Source organism: Furipterus horrens, unplaced genomic scaffold, assembly GCF_987537825.1.
Source record: "Furipterus horrens unplaced genomic scaffold, mFurHor1.1.pri manual_scaffold_1, whole genome shotgun sequence".
NCBI lineage: Eukaryota > Metazoa > Chordata > Mammalia > Chiroptera > Furipteridae > Furipterus > Furipterus horrens.
The window spans coordinates 175,036,275-175,055,020 of record NW_028327171.1 but is presented as its reverse complement, the minus strand read 5'-3'; the positions used below and the strand labels follow the sequence as shown (position 1 = coordinate 175,055,020).

The 18,746-nt window shown below is 38.7% G+C and overlaps 1 protein-coding gene across 1 annotated transcript in view; it reads right to left on the bottom strand.

Moving 5' to 3' along the window:
- ITGA4 (integrin subunit alpha 4) overlaps positions 1-18,301 on the bottom strand; it is an 86,113-nt gene extending 67,812 nt beyond the window's left edge. The window contains exons 1-4 of the mRNA XM_090281305.1: positions 17,792-18,301; positions 17,295-17,416; positions 1,386-1,492; positions 1,160-1,289 (exon numbers count right to left, since the gene is read on the bottom strand). Of these exons, the coding sequence (XP_090137431.1) occupies positions 1,160-1,289; positions 1,386-1,492; positions 17,295-17,416; positions 17,792-17,988 (556 nt within the window). The 5' untranslated portion in view covers positions 17,989-18,301. The remainder of the gene's footprint in view (positions 1-1,159; positions 1,290-1,385; positions 1,493-17,294; positions 17,417-17,791) is intronic.
- Between the last annotated feature and the right edge of the window lie 445 nt (positions 18,302-18,746).

The window sequence follows — 18,746 nt, the reverse complement described above, 5'->3', positions numbered from 1 at the left end:
AGTACTATACTCTATCATGATTTTTCACTCCTTTTCATAGCTTCCCTAATCTTAATTTTTTCTATTTTTATAAATTTCCCCATAATTTTAGGTGTCTTATGTTTATGCCATCTTAAAATTTGAGTAAAAATCAAAACTCTATTGTGAAAATGTTTCAAAGCATAAACCATAAGCCATTAGGAAGAGGATAATAAATATGCAGAAAACTAGACTAACTTTTACTACAATTAAGAATTTAAAATTCACCTTGCGTCTTCATGACATCCAAAGGCAAATCAGGAATATATATGATACAATCTTCTCCATGACATCAAATGTCAGAGAGGAAATACCACAATATTAATAGAATCAGTAAGTGAATTTGCTTACTTGATCAAAATTTTGTCTTGTAATGTATATTCTTTAGAGATGGGGGCAATCCTTTTAGTTAGAAAAGTTGAAAACTGGAGAGTATATATATATTTAATGCTAAGTGTTGCAAAAACATATTTTAATAATTTGTTCTGTTACAGATATATAGCATTGACATTCACTCTGAACTTCTTCCAATTCAATTGTTTATTTATGTCCTAGCTCTGTATATATTAATGCTACCTATATATGGTCTAGAATTTTTATGGGAAAACCTTTCAAACTTAAGATACCAATCCCTTGATACTTCAAAAAACAAACATATGAATTCCAAAAAAAAAAAAAAAAAAAAAAAGACATAGTAAGTGGAAAATATTTGTTTCCATTATACTTGGATCTTTTGAATACTCTTTGCAGCTTAAGGTAAAGCAATAAACCAAAATTGTTTTCTTCTTTATGATCAGACTTTTCACTGCAATTTCATGATTTTTAAGTGTCCTACATTTGTTGAGCATTAGACTCGCTTATACTGAATTGAAAATGTATTTAATGCAAAAGTGGGTAATTATCAACTAGAGTCTAGAATTATTCATATTAAACTACAAAATTTCCTAAAAACACAAAGTGTATTATAAAAACGAATACTGCAACTGAGTAAAAAAGAAAAGGATAATTTGAGTAATTAAAAAAAAAAAAAAGCTATTTAGTATACCTGCCCCCACCGTACATCTAAAATTGAACATAATTCTTTAAAAATTAAGTCATTTATTTGTTTTTTTTTATTCAGTTAATATCAAAATCATTTTACCTTGATAACATGGAGCTATCCTTTTACTCAGTTCCGTCCGTAAATCAGAGGGCATTCCATAGCAAACACCCGTGGGAAGCTTATTTTCATTCTTTATATAAAATATATTTTTCCATCTATGCCCACAAGTCTGAATAAAACATAAAAGTAGACCAAATGATGTGAAAGTCACACCCTGAATATCTGATTTCATGATGTTATCAAAGGACCAATTCCAATAACCTACCACAATGGATCCATTTTCTCCTGGTTGTCTGGAAAGTGTGACCCCCAACCACTGATTGTCTCTTTCTTCCAAACAAGTCTTTCCACAAGGTTCTCCACCAGGGCTACCTATAGCATTTGAAAACAGTGTTATCATCAGTTACCTGGAAAACCACGTTCTTCTAGGCAAACAGAGAAAATGAACCCATATTGCTTATCCCCGATGTTCCTTTCCTTCAGGCATGTGTGGCATGCCCTCATCTCCTGCTTCTCCACCATCTTAGTCAGTGCACAATGAGGGAGTAACTGTGAGTTACTCAGTGCCAACCTGTTTTCTCGCAAGTTGATTTTTATTTATAGACATGACTGCATTGTGAAGGGATGGCCTTGAAATAGGAGATAACTGACCAACTGGGAGGGGAGAAGACCAGCGTACCCAACCTAGGCTGTGCACGTACAATGGCAGTGTATAATGCTCGGTAAAGAACTCACACCTTTGTTTTGACAATGTTTATAGCATTATTGGCAACATTATGAGAGCACTTTTTAAACTGTTTCTTGTATTGAGACATTAAAGATCCAAGACAATAAAAGAGTATGGTCTTCAGCACTGAAATCACAGTTTATTGAAGTTGGAAGGCAACGATTAAGCATGTGGAAATCGGCAGTGTATGATTAGCATGGTAATAACGCGTAGCATTAAAACAAACTTCCCTATGATTTAGTTAGTTGATTGTGACTGTTCTCAACAAAGAAAAAAGACAGACTTGAAAAAAACACATTATTTCAGTAGTAAATAAAAAACTTCAAAAGGCACTTTAGCAAATGCACGAATAGCCAGAAAACCAAACATAAATAAAATATTACTCATGGGCAATATGTACAGTACATACTTCTAAACTCTAAAGAGAAAGTAATCTACACAGTGATAATTTTTTTCTTTTGTTAAAGTGACTTCTTTGCTTTATAGCTTGGATTCTTATGTTAAAGTGATTTCAATTAAGTGGTTTTAGGGGAGAATAAGATATAATATCTTAATGCCCTGGCTGGTGTGGCTCAGTGGATTGAGTGCCGGCCTGCGAACCAGAGGGTCGCTGGTTTGATTCCCAGTCAGGGCACATGCCTGGGTTGCAGGCCGGGTCCCCAGGTGGAGGCGCGCAAGAGGCAACCGCACGTTGATGTTTCTCTCCCTCACTTTCTCCCTCCCTTCCCCTCTCTCTAAAAATAGATGGATAAATAAAATATTTTTTTTTAAAAAAAGATATAATATCTTAAGATTCCTTTTTGCTATTTGTATTTCACCTTCTTCAATTGCCATGTGACAGTCCTATTCCACCTGAGCTTAATTCCAAAGGCAGGTAAATATATTTGCATTAACTTGATTGGAAGAATGTGGAACTTGGGTTTGTTTATTTCATTTGAACACTGGTCACTGGTACCCAGCTTTCATACATTTGTAGGAACCATTCTCTAAAACAGGCACAGTCTCCCGTCCCCTTGACCCCTAGATAAAGCTTCCTGGGCAAATTCAGTGTACTTACATCAATAAGGCTAATATTTTAAAAGTGAAATTATTAGCAGATAATATCCTGAGTAGGAGGGATCTTGTTTCAAGGAGTATAGGAAGATGTTTGTGTAGAAACTTGTTTGTTCTCCAAAATATTATTCAGAAAAACCAACAAAACCCTCAGTATAGCTTAACTGAAGAAAACTTCATAGCCCCTTCTCTGAAGATTCTGCTTTAGCAGGTCCAGGTGAAGCCCTGACCACCCAGATGCTTCACATGGTCTCAAACATTGTTATGATGGAATGTGGATCATATTGTTCTGGCCAGAATTGTAGAGTAGTGACAACTCCTACCTATCAGTAGAGGCTGCTTGGAGCACTTGACTGCAAGCAAGATGACTAAGAGTGGGTCTGGAAGAAGAATGCTGGGGTTGATCAGCAATGTCTATTTGGAATGGAAAGAGAATCTTGCTGCAGCCCTTGGTAAAAGATGGTCCGGGTGGAAACATAACGTCTTTATGTTAAGACTAATGAAAAGGAAAAGGGAGGGAAGAGGGACAGGGAAGGAGGGAGAGAAAAAGAATTGCATTGTATGCATTGGGTAGATAAGGTCTCATACAAGGTTGTGATTGTGGCTACATGATGTCAACACAATTAAAGAAAAAAGAAAGAGAATGGCAAGAAATTTTAACTTTTATTGTGCTGTAATTTTCAGTTTGACTTTTCACTAAAATTGCCAGTTAAAAATAGATAATAAATGGTAGACTCTGTTTCCCTGAAGTTGAAGTTCCTATTATTCACAATAGATACTGCAATGAAATCTCTTCTATGAAAATACCAAAGTCTTCTAAATGTACAGTCACTCAGGCAACCAAGCAGGAGAAAAATTGAAGCACAGGAGACGAAGGAGGTCACAAATAACATATCACTATTAAAATGTGGTGTAATATAATGGATACTTTCTGTCACCATAATTATACTCAATATTTAGAAACAAGTTTACTGTTCTAGAGATGTCATCCAAAAACTTAAAAATAGTAAACATACAATAGTTTAGAATCACACAATACCATGTAAATTGCTTCAGAAAAATGGCCAAAACGTTTTTTGTGCAAAAATAGTGAATTATTTTTGTCTCTTTCTTGGCTGAGTCTTTGTAAAATTTAAAATGAAGACTAGAGAAACGCGTGTGTGGTTAAACTATTTTCTGGAGAAACAGATGATTCCATGCTGTAACCTCTGTTTTCATGTTAGCTCCAGCCAGTGACATCCCAATGTCACCTCTGCTCAGAATCTCACACTTAGGTTCCAACACACCAAACCAAACTACTCACTTCCCTCAAACATCACTCAGGTCTTTGGGACTTATTCGCCGACTCCCTCGTGCCCCGGCCTGCACTTCTCAGCCCTTTGGCAGGAATTACACCGGCTCTCAGGCTTCCTCAGCTTGCAGATGGCAGATCACAGGACTTTCTTGGCCTCCATAAGGGAGGGAACCAGTTGTAAATCTCCTCACAGTTAGGACAGACGGATGAATCTATCTACCTGCCCCATTGGTTCTGTTCTTCTGGTGAACCCTGACTAATACAAGTACATTATTTATTCACAACTATCCTGTCTAAAGGCTTAGTAAATAACAGTCTAATTCATTTTGACCAGTATTACGTCTTGTTCATTATTAGCCCACCCCCAACACATTGTCTGGAAATGTGCACTAAAAATGGAAGATCAATAAATAAATAAATAAATTCAAAACTTCAACTCGGGTTTGGTTTGACAAAGTATCTCCTATTTGCATTTTGTATCTTAATTTGAAATATGGGTAAAAAAGGAAAACACACAGGCAAAAAGGAAATTCACAAAACAACAAAGTCATAAAACAATAATCCTTCCACATAAGTAATAAAACTAATTCTAATAAATGAACAAACACACAGACTCACATCACACAGGTTTCTCCTTTTCTTCCTGACACACCTTCTGCCAGCCACGCCAACAGTTTCAGCATTGGTAACAAGACAGATCAGCTCCAAGTCCCCACTACCACTCTGGGTCTTTTCTTAATTCACAGGAACTTTTTTTTTTTTTTTACCATTTTCTTCTGTAATGCCTCCATAATCTTGGCAGAGAAATAAGACCTTCTCCAGAGCTTTTCTTTAACCTTGCTTGCTCCTAAGTCCTCTCCTTCATCATGTGGTTTTGGCCTTGACTGGACATCAGCATCACCTGGGGAGAGTTCTAAACGAATGCTGCTACCTGGTTCCCGTTCCCAGAGGCTCAGATGTGATTTGTCCCAGCTGAGACCCAGGCATCAGAAATGTCTGAAAAGCTCCCCCGTGGGCAGTTGTCTTGTGCCGTTGGGCTTGTGAGCAAGTGTTCTGCAATGTAAATGGTTATTCCTTCTCCTGTATTATAGCACATTGGAAAAGAAATTACTTCCTCTGGAAAATAACAATGATACCTTTTTGTCCGCCTTAGGTTCAGCTAGATACTGAAATAGGATATCAAATGTTAAGCAAATTTTCTTCATGTGGAAATCCAGTATTTCTAATTTGGCTAGAAATTATTATTATTAAAACTGTCATGAGAAAGGTAATTCTCATGGATTTCCCTGACAAGACATCATAAATAAACTCAGATTATCTTTATATTTTATCTAATTGTCTTGCTGAAATGATTTATAATCTGATTTTCAACTTAGTTCATATATTATAATCTAAACTCTTAGTAAATAAAAGCAGTTTCATAATTGAAAAAGTACTTTACATGGTTTAAAATAAAAGAGGTCAGCAGAAATTATCATGTGATCGTCTTCCATGCTTTTATACAACTAGAATGACTAACTCTTAGCACAGTTGAGTGCATTTTCCCAGTAGGCATTAAAATACAAAGCTGTATAAAAACCATACTCCTTATTCTAAAAACTGAAACCCATCTTTCTCTTTTTTGTTTTTTATTTAAGAAAGAAAATGTATGCATGCTTACTACTTCAGTTTTTTATTTCCATCTACTGATTTTGTATCAGTTTACATACTTGCATATAAATGTGGATAAGCAGTAATTTTGACAGATGAATATAAAGGATGTTAGTACAAAGCCAATTACGTAGTTTTTTTATCACCCCATTTTTTTTGTTGTCATTCATTAGTGTCTGTTCTAAGTGCCAAGGGTAGATATTCAATCTTGAATGTCACCTCCATGAGGGCAGATATTTTGTTGAGTGTGGCATTCCCACTGTATTCACTGAAGGAAGGAATTCTGAAATAGATTACACCACCAAAAAACCCCTTTACTACACTTACTATTATTTTATTGCAGTGATTTCCAACCTTTTTCATCTCATGGCACATATAAACTAGTTACTAAAATTCTGCAGCACACCAAAACATATATTTGCTAATCTGACAAACAATAGCTATAATTTTGATTTATTCACACTTGACAATTATTGTTTTGGTTTTTGTCATTTAAAAAAAAAATTGGCAATCTAAGGTGTGGTACACTGGTTGAAAATCACTGCATTACCTCAAAAAATTCACCAAAATCTCAAGAATCTAAGCTTTGGAGAGATCCTCATACTTCATTACTATTCTTCCTTCTCTTCCAAAATACTGCCTTAAGTTTTAAGATAATAACAGATGGCCTGAAGAAAAACAATGTTTGCAGGTTTGAAGGTCTTTACAAAGTGTGATGGATATGTGAGTAGGACTATTTAAAACTGAGAGTCAGCTGCGGCCCATAGAAGGTGCCTATCTGAGACTTTGTGCGGGGATTATGGGGAGTAAATGAGATATGTGTGAAGCTCTTGGGCCAGAGCCTAGCAGAGAAAGCAAACAAGTATTAGTTGATGTTACTATTATTACTTTTTAAGGATTAATCTAAGCATATGATTACACTGTACATGTCATTGCACATGTCCTCCTCCATAAAATATTAGTGGCACATTGCTGTTGTCAGGTCTTATCATAGACATTAACTCACTTAATTCTCACAGCAGCAGCAAGAGACTATTTTATCAATCCCATTTTCCAGATGAGAAAATTGAGTCTTAAGGAAATAAAGTAACTTGCCAAATCCATGGGCTGGTAAACGGAAAAGATTAGAATCAAACACTTGTCAGAAACAGAAGATCAATTACTTTCCACTACTCTATAGTAAATATAGAAAATAGAAGTCTACAAATATTTCAAATGTATGAATTAGTTGAAATCCATCACTTTCTCAACTTTTTTTTTTATCAGAAAATGTGTAAAATATCATAAATCTGCCCACAGGCTGTACGGTCAACTCTTTAGTGTTCAAGAAAAATGTCTTTATCTTGCCCTGCCCTTTCCTCAAGTTACATCAGTTCCCAGTGCCCTGGCATTTCCACTGAAGAAAGACCAAAAGGAAAAATCAGACTCCCAGTTCTTCTTTCTATAATTTGTTGACAGCTTGAGTGAAATACCCTATGGGTGGGGTGCCTGGGACTTCTGGATTTAATGACAAATTTGGTTGATCTGCCTGTGGACTGTGTTGGGACTTCCCCATCACCTGAGACATTTGATTGGGCGCTCAGTCTGGCTTTCCAGTTACTAAAACAATATATATATTTATCTCAGCTTTCAAAACATGTGATGTAATTTCAAGTTTCACAAGAGTAGTGAAAGCCCTTACTTCCACCAATTACTTTTTTAAAGTTGAAAAGGCTATTCCATTGAAAGAAAAGCCTGATATGTTTCAAACTCTGCCACTCTTTTTCTTAAATAATCCTGAAAAAAAGAATAACTCTTGTTCTAGTCTATGTTATAAAGAGTCATTCATTCAAGATCTTTATTTGTAGAAATAATAATTACTGAGTGAAAATAATTATACAATTAATTTCTCTGCCTAAATTAAGAATATTAGAGAACCATGTGGGATCAAAGGTGAAAAGATAAATTCAAGTATGACAAGATTATAAGACCTACCACTGCAGGGTTATGAAGCTTACAGAAAATCTATGGCTGTTCCAAGACTGCCTGGCAACTAGTAGGTGTTCATTAAATGGCAAATGCTTCTCTCCGCATAATGTTGCTTTGGTTACACCAGCAGAGGGAGCTCACAGTGATGAGGGATTTGATCAGCAGACTTCAGCTCTTTAAGCCAACTGGCCCCTTCTTTTATTTTTTTTTTAAATCAAACCCTCAAAACTATTAAACTTAATATATTATGTTTATTATATTAAACTATTTACCCATGCATCTAATAAAACATGGTGATGTTTTTAAAAGATAACAGTAATGTTTATCAATTCAATAGTAATAACAATAATTTTGAGTAGTAAAGAGTAAAATACCCAAGTTTTAAAGGTGAAATGGGACATGAGAGCACTAAACTTCCAAACCACAGCCTCCAGCTTGTCTAGTGGGAAACAAGAGTCAAACTATCAAAATAAACAACAAAATTAGAAACGATTCTCAAAGTATTTTCTTTCTGGGGAAAATGGGTATTGAAATGTCATGTCGTCAGATTTCCTAGTCAAAATCTGATAATGACTAATAATCATGCTCGATTTATGTGAGGAACAGCTCGTATAATCATAGGCCTGGAAAAGCTTGCTATTTCAGTCCTCTCTTTTCATTTCATTTTATATGCTTTTTTAACTTTATAATTTTATTTTATTTACTTTACTGTATTCAGTAAAGGAGTTCAACACAGAGGAGTGGTGCCAGGTTTTAGTGCTGCCATTTTATAACTGCTTCGCCTCAGAACTCGAGAACCCCAGGTCGCCTGTGGGCTCGTTTCTAGGTTCAAAGGCTCTTCCAGGTATCTTCGGCCCAAACATTTTAAAATTTCTGCAGAAAACCTACAAAACTTTTTCACTGACTAGAGCAGAAAAAATGTGCCACAACTGATATATTTGGTGAACATAATTTAAAGAGAGACCATTGTCTTACAATTACTAATATTTATTATGTTTCCTATGTACCAATCATATTTTTAATACATGTAAACATATATATTAAGTCATTTAGTTTTCATTCCATCCCTGTGAGTTGGTGTCATCCCTTTGAGTGCCAACGTCGCTGTGGGCGACGCTGACAAATTTTCCCAAAAGTGCCAGTGTTGCTCCCAGCGACTTTTTTCAATGGCTATAAATGTAAATAACAATGGAATAATTTGTATTTTATGTTTTGTTCTCTTTTTTTGTACCTCAGGTTATATATGGATATAACTTTTTCTCACATTGATCCAAATTTCAAATTATGCATAGCACTCAAAGGGTTATTATCATTATCACAATTTTACAGATAGACAATCTGAAACAAAGTGAGATTAAGCATCTTGCCCCAAATCAGATCCCTGATTAGGGAGGAAGAGAGAATTCAAACCCACACTGTCAATCACCATCTATATTACCTTACAATGATCTGCTATTAATACTTTTCCCTACTAAGCAGGAAAAGAATCCAAATATTGACTCTTAATAATCCTATACTAATTTTATTTCTATAATAAGCCTACGAAGATAATAACATTAATTCCCAATGTTAAAAAATAAGAAAAGAAAATTCTCTATTTCCATTATTTCCAGTTAATCTGTTGGTCTTAAGGATTCATTTGAAAAATTACCTATCACTAATGTATGAATACCATGTTGAGTGTCTTTGAAATAAGAAACCACAAAAATGTAAACAGAAAAAAACTCCAGGGAAATTTGCTCTCACTTCATGTCAGGTGGTCAATATTGAGGTTCTGTGCTTGGTTTTGGGTAGGACAGAGGATGTTGGGAAGACAGCAAAGTTTAAAAATATGTATGAGAAGTAACATTTGGTCAGAAGGTGTATGGCATTGTCCTGTAGTGATGGAGGATCAGACTGAGATGAGCAATTACAAGTATCAGAGGACACCCCTCTCTCTAAAGAGTAAAGGATGAGATAAAACATGTCAGGGACAATGATTGCAAACAAAGTCTAATGAATACTAGACAGCTTTCACAAGAAAACAAAGAATGGTATCAGGGTGAGGCAGACATACAAAGATTTCACAAACAGAGGGTATACACAGAAAGAGTCTTCTACATAGGCTGTAATCTGCTTCACTCATTACTTCCCATAGAATAGGTTTGACAACTATGTCTACATGCTTACTCATTCTGAAAATAGCCATTGGAAATTACAGAATTTCATATAATTTACATTAAAAAGATTTCCTTTAAAAAAAATTGTGGAGGTAAACTGAGAGCCTCAGAATAAACACACTGAATTATTGAGTCCAGTCCTGTCACTTGTAAGACCACTTCCATGTTTCAATATCATGTTTCCAGCTACTTTTAAAATAAAAAATCCCTGTTTTTAAAGATGGTCAGTTCAAAGTTCCCTATCTCAGGAGTGGGCATTACTGTTTAGATTGTCAAGTGCAAAAATCGGACACTTTGGAACCCAAGGCTGCCTATACCGCCTGCAGTGACTCTGAAGTGTGTCGCAGAGGATCCTACCCAGTTGAAGAAATGTATCCATCCATTCCACATTTATTGAGTTTTTACTAGGTGCTCATCAAAACTGGTGAGAACTCACTCAACTACGCAGGGGTCTGCTCTTCCAGGAAACAACCTCTCATTATTCAAACAACTTCTTCCCCAACCTCGCACCAAAATCACACTTATGACATTTTCTCATCATTATCTATTCACCTGTCTCTCCTATCATCTCAGCTGAGTTCTTTGAGGGCTTCAACCATGTCTCATCCAACTTTCTATTCCCAGTGCCTAACGTAATTGACAGGAGTTGTTGAGACTTGCTGCCAATATTTCCTCACTCTTCTCAACCTTCTAATCTGGCTTCACCACAAAAACCAGTCCTACCAAGGCTACTAATGAACTGATTCTCTCTAAATCCAATGACACCTTCTAAGTGCTTACCTTGCTTGACCTTGCTTGACGCCATCAACTACTTGCTCTTCTCAAAATCTCTCCTCCTTAGGCTTCTATAATTCCACATCAGCTGATTCCCTTGCCACTCCTTTGCCTTCTTATTTCCAGTCATTTTTTTTTCAGGCTTCTCTTCTCTTCCACAGTGGTTCTTAATCATGGATGAACATTGGTACCATTTGGGGGCCTGTGGAGAATCCTGATGCCCTATAAAGAATTCTGCACTCAATTCCAATGTGTGTTTTGGAGGGGAGGGGCTCTACACCACAGATCTCCAGCACTGACTGGGTGTCCTACATTCAGCTCAATTCTGACACTATCTTCTTGGAAATCGCATCAGATCCTACAGGTTAAGAACTCAGTCCTACAACTACACACTTCAAATGCCAGTCACAAATCCAGGTTGTCATGTGCTTCTGACCAACGGGCTATGAGGTTCTAACTACCTTTTCCTTGGGTTTGATTAATTTGCTAGATTGGCTCACAGAACTCAGAGAAGCATTTTACTTACTACAATATCAGTTTATTATAAAAGGATGTAACTCAGGAATAGCCAGGTGGACTAGATGCACAGGGCAAGGCATGGGGAAAGGACACAGAGCGTCCATGCCCTCCCTCTCTGAGTGTGCAGCTCTCCTGGAATCATCACATGTTCATCAGCTTGGAAACTCAAAACCCTGTCCTTTTGATTTTCTATAGAGGCTTTATCACATAGACATGCTTGATTAAAATGTTGGTGGCTGGAGATTGATTCAGCCTCCAGCCTCTTTCCTCATTGTGTGGAGTTCCTGGGGACAGGACAGAAAAGTCCACACCCTCTAACCGCCTGTGTTTTCCACTAGTAACCAGCCCCCATCCTTAAGTGGGGTCCAAAAACCACCTCATTAAAGCAACCAAAGATATCTTTGTCTCTCTTATCCCTCAGGAAATTCTAAGGGTTTTAGGAGCTCTGTGCCAGAAAAAAAGACAAAGACCAAATTGATATTTCTTTTATAAAACACAGTATCACACCTATCTAGACTCATCCCCAGAAATTTGGGGGGATAAACACTGGCATTCTTAAAGTTCTGCAGAAGAGCCTAGACAGCAGGCAGAGTTGAGCAGCATTATTCTAGCCTCTTATCAGACTGTAGTACCCCCTGGGATCTAACCCAGGCCCTCTAATCTTTTCAGCATAGAGAGATTTCCAAGATTAAACTCATTCACTCCTGGGCTTGGATTACCATCTCTATGTCAACTACCTTTAACTCTGAATTACAGGTGCAGGCCTCTCCTGCCCACCCAACCCATACCTCCAATCGATTACTAAATATTCACTTCTATGTCTCACAGGACCTAGCAACATCATCCATACAACAGCCCAAGTCAAAATCTTAAGTAACATCTTTGAAAACTTCTTCTCTAAATAGTTAAAAGTTAAAGCATACTTTCCTTATACAGTATTAATAATTCACAAATGAAGGAGATTGGGTTAGAAGTCACATATCAGAATCAACTATGGAATTTTTTTAAACCTACCTTCTTCTGTATGGTAGTGTATTGTTTTACATTAACTTAAAAATAAATTATGTCCCAGGGGGCAAAGAAAAAGAAAACTTTTTTTTTATCTCTCTCTTATCACATCCTGATGAATCTATCTTTCATATAACTGTAGAATCTCCAATTTTCTCCATTTTTACTGCCATCATCTTGACCCATTTCCTCCAAAGCATTCACTACCTTACAACCAGAAGTATCTAAAACTCCAATCTAAATGTGTCACTCCCCAGTTTCAATCACCTTAGGTCAAATTCATAATCCACAAGGGAGTATAGGAAGTTGTACCAAAATTACCTCTTCTACCTACAGTCCACTGCAACTTCCACAGTCCAGCTGCGTGTGTGTTTCTTTCAGTTCAAAGATGCCATGATCTCAAGACCTCAGGGTCTTCATGTGTACTGTTTGCTGTCTGGCCCCTTCCCCACAACCTCTTCCTCTAACTCACACTTGATTTTTATTTAGGTCCCCACTTGAACAGCAATTCCTCAGGAAGATGTCACCCTATTATCCCAACTCAATGAGATCTCCTCACCACACTTCTCTACAGTAACCTAATGGACTGTAAATTCTGCGGCAAGGACCTTGTTTCTTTTTGTTTGTCCAAGTTCTGGCCCTTCATCATCTCTCAATAAATGACTGCATAAATGACCCACAGGTGCAATGGAGTACCACATCTGACCCCAGAACTGTTCCTAAGAGGAGATATTTTTAAATCACTAGGAATATTACTTAGTAATCTATTAAACTTAAGGCAAAAAATAGAATGCATTTAGAAAACCTCATTTCTCAAGTTAGGTGGCAACCATTCTTTCAGATGGAGTTTAGGAAATTGCTGGAAACCAGGGAACTTAATTCTCTTAACATTACAGTTTATTAATGAAGCCCTGTCTTGATTTTCCTGTTTAATTACCACAACAACCTATGTTCAGGGATGAGTTTTCAAAATGACCAGTCTGTATCAACTCAGCTTCACAAGCTACACTTTAAAGAGTAGTGCAAATGAAATAGAAAAGTTATCAAGAACATAGTTGAAGTTCCAACAGTGAGTGGTTTGCCTTTTAATGTTAAGCTAATAATTCCTGCAAATCAGGCAGAAGTGAGAGTGAGTTTAACCCTGTGATGTTAATTGACTTAACCTCTTCGGAACAGGTTATGTAATATAAACCAGGAGGCTGGCTAAGGTAATACAATTTCCAGAAAGAAATCTAAAGGGGGATAATGATGACTACTTGTGACAAATTGCTGTCCTTTCCAGTAAGAAAAGAGAGGCACAAGTAGGGGTCTTAAAGGTCTAGTAACTGTACAACACTTGGTCTGCAAAAGAAAAGTGAAAGTCCTATTCATTTATGCAGAGACATTGGGAAAGCACCTGCTAAAAAGTCAGTGTTAATTTATTCAGGGAAACTATGTTTCTTTAGAGCAGTGCTGTCCAGTAGGAATGTAATACATGCCACATATAAAATGTTTAATTTTACAATAGTAGCATTTTAAAAGTTTTAAAAAAGTGAAATTTTAACCTAATACATAAAAATATTATCAACTAAATATGTGATCATTGTTAATTTCAAATATCTATTTCAATATGTAATTGATATCTAAAAAATGAGATACTGTATTGTATCTTATTATTTGGTGCTGTCTTTGAAATCCAGTATGTAACTTACAGTACAGTGCCTCTCACTGTAAACCAGTTGAATTGCATGTGCTTGATAGCCACAGGTAGCTACTGGCTATTGTACTGGGCAGTGTAACTGTAACTTTAGAGCCTATCAGCCAAATAAGTATGTGTGTGCATGTAATGCAATTAGGTGCAACTTCAAATAAAAGATCTGAAATGTCTTTTGAATAACCAATTAAAGACAATTTTTATAGTATAATTTTATAATTGTATCATGTTCTAATTCTTTGAATATCAGTAATCCATGGATGGACTATGATTCACTATAGTAGTGGAGTTGTTATTTGTGATGCCTTATTTTAACAACCACCAGCTATCAAAGTTTCTTTTTCAAAAGCCTCAGCAAGGAGGCAGACTGTGAGTGGAAAAGCAACTGGATGTGGGGCTATTACTGGGGCTTCCTCAGATGTGATGTCTCCATGAACAAGTCTGGGCTCAGACCCTCCAGGCGGAAGACTACTTTCTGTTTGGTTCATAGAAGGAAGTACCAATAGAGTGAGAGGAGGCAGGCAGGAAGGCGGAGGATGTCTGTCTGCACACAGGAAGAAGAGTACCTCTTCTACAGTCAATTCACTTCACCTAAAGGGTATCTTACTCTTCACATCTGACACCCTGAACATTCTAGATAAATGGGCATTTGCTGCTCACTTTGGATTATGGCTACAGTAAATATACCACATTATTTTACATTATCTACAAAGGTGGGGGAAAGCATAGGGAGGGTGGGGTATTGAACTCTTTTATAGAAGTTGTCTGTCTGAATCAAACTTTGACCTGAAATTCTGAGACCTAAGACTAGTTGATGTGGATAGTATTTTGAATTGTGCAGGAGATGGGCACCATTTTAAGAGATCTTTCAACTTCATGTCCTTGGTAGTAAGTTAAGCCATTCCAAGTGAAAGGAAATACCTTACTGATATGGCAAGCATAGTTTAATCTTTAATTATGATAAGATTTTTTGATTTGGCCCACAAGAAAATGTTTTCATTATGCTCTGTTTTAACTGTTATCTTTTAATTTGTACATTTAACTTTTTATCTTTTTTAAATTTTTATTGAATACATTGGGGTGACATTGGCTAATAAAATTACATAGGTTTCAGGTGTAAAGTTCTATAATACATCATCTGTATATTGCATTGTGTAGTTCACCACCCCAAGTCGAGTCCCCTTCCATCATCATTTACCTCCACTTTACCTGAGAAGAGGGTAAAGAGAAAATACACAATTCCTTTATAAAAGGAAGAGAAGATATATTGTTTAAAACATTGCATGAAAAATAACTTCAGTCAATTCTTTTTCAAATATTTAAAGCTATTACTACAGCTATTAGTGTTCCAACCAGTGACCGAATAGAAATCTTGTCTTTCTTTTTGCCTTTTATCTCAGTGGATACCTTTTGTTATTGTAAAAACATCCCTTTGGCTTGTCATTTCTAATTACTTCTATTATTCACCAGTCAGGTTAATGACAATCAAAGTTTCACTTTGCTTGTATTATCCATCTATCCAATAAATCTTTACTTAATTTGTGTCTGTTGTACATTTACCATGTGCTCTTTCTCTGAGGATATTTCTGTAGTTGATCCCCTGTAGTTGATCCCTATGTGCCACATGTCCAAAGTGTTTAGGTCTACCTTTAATTTTGACAGGCATTATTATCTGAAATTTTATATAAGGCTATGACATCCTTCCAGTTAAAATACAGACATCTAGAAATAGACTCAGTGCCCTTCCAGACAGGAATTAGGTGCTAGATAGCAGTAGCTATAATGTCGTGAATCAGGAAACAACTACAGGACAACAGAAATGAAATTTTCTCTCCCTGAGGCCTTGTCAAGATCCTTTGGCAGATCAAGGTTGCCTGCTCTACCTTCTAATTATTATCCCATGACTCCCTCATGCAATGAAAATTATGTTTTGCAGAATAATTCCAAATGGATAGGTCTATGAACGTGTTATGTTTTCCTGGCCTGCCTTTTGGGATGGAAGAGGCTTAATGAGAAGCTGGGGCTTATTCTTCATGCTACAGACAATTACTAGACTTTTATGGATGCTCTCTGAATTAAAAATGAAAATCCCATTATATGCACCTCTATTTGAATTCATTCTAAATGAAGGGAGCCAGCATCCCAGTTTGAGAAAAAGCAAAGACTACTATAAAAAGGGGTTAAAGGCAGAGTAACTAGCTTATCTCAAAAGTTTATTAACAAAAATAAATATGAAAAAGGTACCAATTGTAACCTTTTATTCACCACTTACAGATGACTCATCAGCTCAGCAGATGACATATTGGACTCTTCATTTAATTTCATTTGCATTGAAGATGCATACATGAAAGGACAGGGTTTGAACTTTGGACCTGACTTTGACTTGGGTATTCCATCGTCCACTCACTAGCTGAGTAACCTTTAGAAGAAGTACTTGCAACCCTTTAGGTCACAGAGTCCCCATGTGTTAAGTAGGAACAATGCCACCTATGACTCAGGGGGGAAAAAATTAAGCAACACATACAGCAGTGCCTACCAGTGTTTGGAACAAGATAGGTCTGAATTAATATTGGTTCTTCCCTACACCCGCCCAACCTCTGGCCCCATGGTGTCTCTGCAAAGCAAATTTGCTTTTGGTTTTGAAACATGAATTTTCTCCCCTCTCCCTTCAGAACATATTTTCCAAATCTAAAAACAGATATTAAGAAATGACTTCAAATAGGAGTATCCATTTAGCATGAGAATTTTTGGAGAGAAAAATTAATAGTCATGTTAAGCCTCATTTTCATTACATTAACAATGGAGATGCCAATCTTTCCTGTGCTCTTCTTTTACATTTCATATTCTAAGTAAAGCTTGATTATTTTCTTTTTTAAAAAGCCCTTAGGTTAAATCACAGGATATGGGATCAATTCCAGCTGCTATTCCTGATCTGCCCCTTCTCTTTAACAAGGCTGGTAAGTCAAAGAAATAAAAGTCTTCAGTCTTGGTTTAGCTCTGTCTTGTCCTTAATGTGCTGAAGCTTTAAAATGTATGTTACACATGAGGGTGGAAAGAGGAGAAAGTATTATAAGAAATTTTCCTTTACATGGTTTAGTCAGAGTTTTGTCGGAGTACCGCAATCACTGCTATAAGCAAAAGGGAGTAAAATACTGCCGGAAAGGGGGGAATCACTTTTATGTGAAGATGGTGTGGAGTTAAGAGTGAAAAATCATTCACTTTAAACTGGAAGTAATAGGCAACTTGAGTTTTTCCAGGACTTGTGCTACCGTGGAGTCCACAAGTGGGGGGATGGGGGTCACTCACTCCTGGTCTCAGATCCAACTCACCTAGCTGGAGCTGTTCACAAGTCCGGTTTGGATTCTTTCCGATCCGGCATCTGTAAATCGCCCCGGGGTTGACAACTGAAGCGTTGGCGAGCCAGGTGGCCGTAGGAGCCCCCACCACGAGCCTACAATCGAGAAATGTGCACGTGCGGGTAGGCTTGAGCTGTACTGCCCACTGAACTCCGGGTTTCAACAGACGTGCAGCTGGCATCAGGCCGGCTCCCCTCACCTCCTCCTCCGCCCACCACCCTGCGCACCCAAGTGCACCCCCCCCCCCCCACTAACTCGCAGCTCCAGGGCCTTGTGCCAGACGCACCCCGGGCGCTGCCACCCCAAGATAAGCTAGTTTCCTGAGCAGATCTCCAGCGAGCGAGACATCGCAGTGCTCCCCTTCTGCCTCCTCCTCAGACAGGAAAGTTTGAACGGGGCAGGGAGTCCCTGAGACGCCGTTCACTCTCTGCTCTGCCCTGCCGAGAGTGCCCGAGTCCCACTCTACTCACCATCGGTTTGGCCCGTGGCTGTGCAGCACCACCGAGTAGCCGAAAAGGGTGTTGGGGGTGCCCTGGTAAAGCAGCGCGCTCTCGGTGTCCACGTTGTAGGGGCGCCCGGTCGGGACTCCCAGGCACAGCAGCAGCATCACCGCCTCCCGGACGGCGGCCCTTCGGGGGCCCGGCCCTCGCCTCGCTTCCCCAGCCATGCGCTCTCGGAGGGGAACATTCAACTCCAAATGGCACTGTCCCCAAGTTGTGCGGGATGAGACGCAGGCCAAGGGGAGGAAGGCCCCAAGAGAAGAGGCTCAGCGTGTCCAGTGCCAGCAGGCAGGAGGGAAGGAGGAAGGGAAGAAGGGAGGGACGGACAGAAAGAGGGAGGGGAAGTCGGGCCTCGGGCGGAGCAATCGGAGGCCGCCTGGGATGCAGCGCACCCGCCCGCCCGCAGGACCCCACGCCCGCCCGGTTTCTGCCGCAGGGAGGTGCGGTCGCTCCGGTGCTCTTGGGCGCGGGCCGCTGGGTGGGGTCCCGGACCTGGTGCTGAGGCGAGACTAGGTGCCGTCTACCCCCGACCAGCGGCTGCAGGGGGCGCTGGGGGATCTCCGCTACTGAATGCGCTTCCCGCAGGACCTCACAGCCTCCTCCGAGAGCTGGATGACTCGGGGCTCCCGGGGCTTTGCAAGAGTGAAGCTGGAAAGGCACAGGCTTCGCTTTCTAACCACGGTCGGGGCCTGGATGCAGAGCGGCCAACCGCGCGGACCCCTCTGTGAGCGCAGAGGGCCCAGGGCCTGCCCCGCTGTGGCCCAAAGAGAGCCACAAACTTGGGCACCGGGCTGCGGCGCGGAACGGTCCATATCTTTCATTTCTAGTGAGGTGCTATATCTGATTTGGAGGGCATAAGAATAACCAGAGGGTCACTAATTTAAAACACACAAAAGGAACCCCTGAAGGCGTCTGAGTTACATTG